This window comes from Otolemur garnettii, unplaced genomic scaffold (assembly GCF_000181295.1).
Source record: "Otolemur garnettii isolate 467f Iridium unplaced genomic scaffold, OtoGar3 scaffold00028, whole genome shotgun sequence".
NCBI classification, from domain to species: Eukaryota; Metazoa; Chordata; class Mammalia; order Primates; family Galagidae; genus Otolemur; species Otolemur garnettii.
The window spans coordinates 14,550,810-14,553,769 of record NW_003852423.1 but is presented as its reverse complement, the minus strand read 5'-3'; the positions used below and the strand labels follow the sequence as shown (position 1 = coordinate 14,553,769).

The 2,960-nt window shown below is 54.1% G+C and overlaps 1 protein-coding gene across 1 annotated transcript in view; it reads left to right on the top strand.

Annotated features, from left to right (window-relative positions):
• Positions 1–735: 735 nt before the first annotated feature.
• Positions 736–2,960, top strand: part of RP9 (RP9, pre-mRNA splicing factor) — a 41,520-nt gene continuing 39,295 nt past the window's right edge. The window contains exon 1 of the mRNA XM_003788570.3: positions 736–914. Coding sequence (XP_003788618.1) covers positions 763–914 — 152 coding nt within the window. The 5' untranslated portion in view covers positions 736–762. The remainder of the gene's footprint in view (positions 915–2,960) is intronic.

Here is a 2,960-nt window from a genome sequence, read left to right as displayed (position 1 = left end):
GCCCGGGCTGGGGATTCGAACCCGCCACCTTAGGTGTACGTGGCTGGCGCCTTAGCCGCTTGAGCCACAGGCGCCCAGCCTTAAGTCAATTCTTATTAAGGATTTGGCCCAATGATTGGCATATAACAAGGGCTCAGTGTACATTAGCTTTTGTTTTTATTTCCAGCACTCGAACCTTGTTTGACACAATGTACTTTGAGTGTATTTTAAGCGTAGATCCACGCTGTAGAAAACTGGAGAATTTATGTGGAGATTCTTGCTTCCAAAAATGGATGAATTCTATCAATACGTAATGAGCAGCGGCCCTGTGTCTAGTCACTGGGTCCAGACAAATCCGGCTGATACAGGTTCGCTTGCGTCTAGCGCAGAGGACCACGAAGGGACTGTCCCAGCCTGGAGGTGGGAGGGGCCGGACAGGTGCCTCCGGCGCACCCGGAAGCGCCCCGGCTCTCCAGCAGCAGCGAGAGCCCTCTCGCCTCGCCTCCCTGTCGCCGCCAGGAGTCGCGCTGCAGCCCTCGGCAGTAGAGGGCGTGGCACAGAGCCTGAGGGCTCGGAGCACCGCCTTGGGGGCGGCCGCGGTGGGCGGGGAACGTGCGGCCTCGACTGTGATTGCGGCCCCTCGGAGCCGACCGTAAGGCGCCGGCGGGAGGGGGCGCTGCGGCGCCGCGAGGCCGCCGCGCGGAGGAAGTGCCCTCTTGGCCACCGCTGGAGCCAGGGGAGCTGCGCCGCGGGGACCGCCCGAGTCGAGCCGCGGGTGCCGCGATGTCGTCCCGGTCGGGGCGCGAAGACGCGGGAGCTGGGAGTGCGCGGCGGCCGCGGGAGCCGCCCGAGCAGGAGCTGCAGCGGCGTCGCGAGCAGAAGCGGCGGCGGCAGGACGCGCAGCAGCTGCAGCAGCTCAAGCACTTGGAGTCCTTGTGAGTCCCCGCCCCGACTCGCGACCGCGAGACGAAGCGAGCCGTGCGTCTCGGCCGCCGTGCCTGGCGCGTTCGGGCCGACCCTCGGAGCCCCTGCGAATGGGCAAGGGACTTGGCCGCTCGATCCTTGGTGTCCGCGACCTCCTCGGCGCTCTGCCCGCCGGGGCCCATTAGGAGCCCGGTCCCAGGGACTAAAGTCAGCGTCCGGGGCATCGCACTTCTAGCCCTTCCTCTGGTGGAAGCGAAAAGTCTCGGGCCCGAGCCTCGGCCTGGGAGCGGGCAGTAGAGTCAGGGCGCATGTGGGTGGGGGCTCAGCGGTCCTGAGGACCGCGGCAACGGCTTTGGTTCCTGGAGCTGCAACTTTGGAGTTGGGCTTTTCCGCTGTTGGGAGGAGCTAAGTATCATTAGGCGCGCGATTAGTTGTTTGTGAACTGACAACTGAGTTTAGCTGAGCACATTGGTCCCTGCCATTTCACATGGTAGGTCACGGGCCCACAGTGAAATGGAGAAAAGCCCTAGTCTTTTCATTCTCTGCTATGAAAAAGGGGAGGAAAAACTAGTCTTATAATATGAGTGTGGTCGAAGGGAAAGAAGAGAGAAGGTACCAGGAACCTGCCGAGGAGCTGTCAGGCAGAAGAGAGCAGATTTGTTCTCTCTGGGCCTGAGAGGTTTTTACCAGAAACCAAGGGTGGAGGCTCAGAGAAGCCAACTGCAGCTCAGCATAGAGAAGAACCTAGGGCCAGAGTCATTTATTGTAAACGGGTGAGCACAGCCTGATGTAGGAGACACTGGGCTTCCATAGCTCTGGAGAGTGCAAGGAGAATTCACATTACCTGGGAGAGGTAATTGTAAAGAAGATTCAAACGGAGGGAGGGAAAAATGGCATCTCTCTAACCTAGGTTCTTTGGCTGAGCTATAAATTAAGTGATCATTTAATAAGATAGATTAATAGGACAATTTATTTATTTATGTACCTATGCTCAGAAGGGCCACAAAGATAGATTCCTGGAAAAGCCAGTGGATACAAGCTTGCAGCGTCTAGAGAGTGGTGGAGACAAATTACAGGCAGTCCCCGAGTTACAAACATCCAACAGGCATGCGACTTGCACTTACGGATGGAGGCTATCGGGGTAATAGGTGAATGTACCTGTTCCAACTTATATACAGAGTCTGCTTAAGAACAGACTTATAGAACTATCTCATTTGTAACCCAAGGACTCACTGTATTGCAGGGTGAGAAGAGGAAGTGTATGATGAACAAAAGTTTGTGTATAATGCAGTGTTATGCAGTTAAGACTCTGGTGGTAAAAGTCTTCAGACAGCTCTTATCCTGATACAGATACCTTTCCTAGTGAAAATTTCCTTAATAGATATACATTTCTCTTTACGAAGGGGGAGTTTTATACTTTATTTTAGGCAGTTGAGAATAGAAGATGAAAATTTTTCCTGCCTGTGTGGGTTCTCAGTTTCTTTTAGCTCAAAGTAATCAATGTCCTAAGGTGGCTTATTTTGGAGGGGTGTATTATGGTCTCCTGAAGTCATTTCTCCAGGTGGTGGGTCCTGATCTCTGACACAGTCCTCAGGTAGGAAGTTACATTAGCAGCCCTTTTATTTGTGATTAGCCATATTTTCTGTAGAGACAGAGTTTTACTTTATCACCTTCCGTAGAGTGCCTTGGCATCACATCTCACAGCAACCTCCAACTCCTGGACTTAGGCAATTCTCTTGCCTCAGCCTCCGGAGTAGCTGAGACTACTGGCGCCTGCCACAACTCCCGGCTGTTTTTTTTTTTTCTCATTGTTGTTGTTGCAGTTTGGCTGGGGCTGGGTTTGAACCCACCACCCTTGGTATATGGGCGCCCTACTGACTAAGCCACAGGTGCTGCCCAGAAGCTGAACTTTTTTTTTTTTTTTTTTTTGAGACAGAGCCTCAAGCTATCCCCCCTGGGTAGAGTGACATGGCTTCGCTGCTCACAGCAACCTCCAACTCTTTGGCTCAAGCGAGTCTCCTGTCCCAGCCTCCCAAGTAGCTGGGACCACAGGCGCC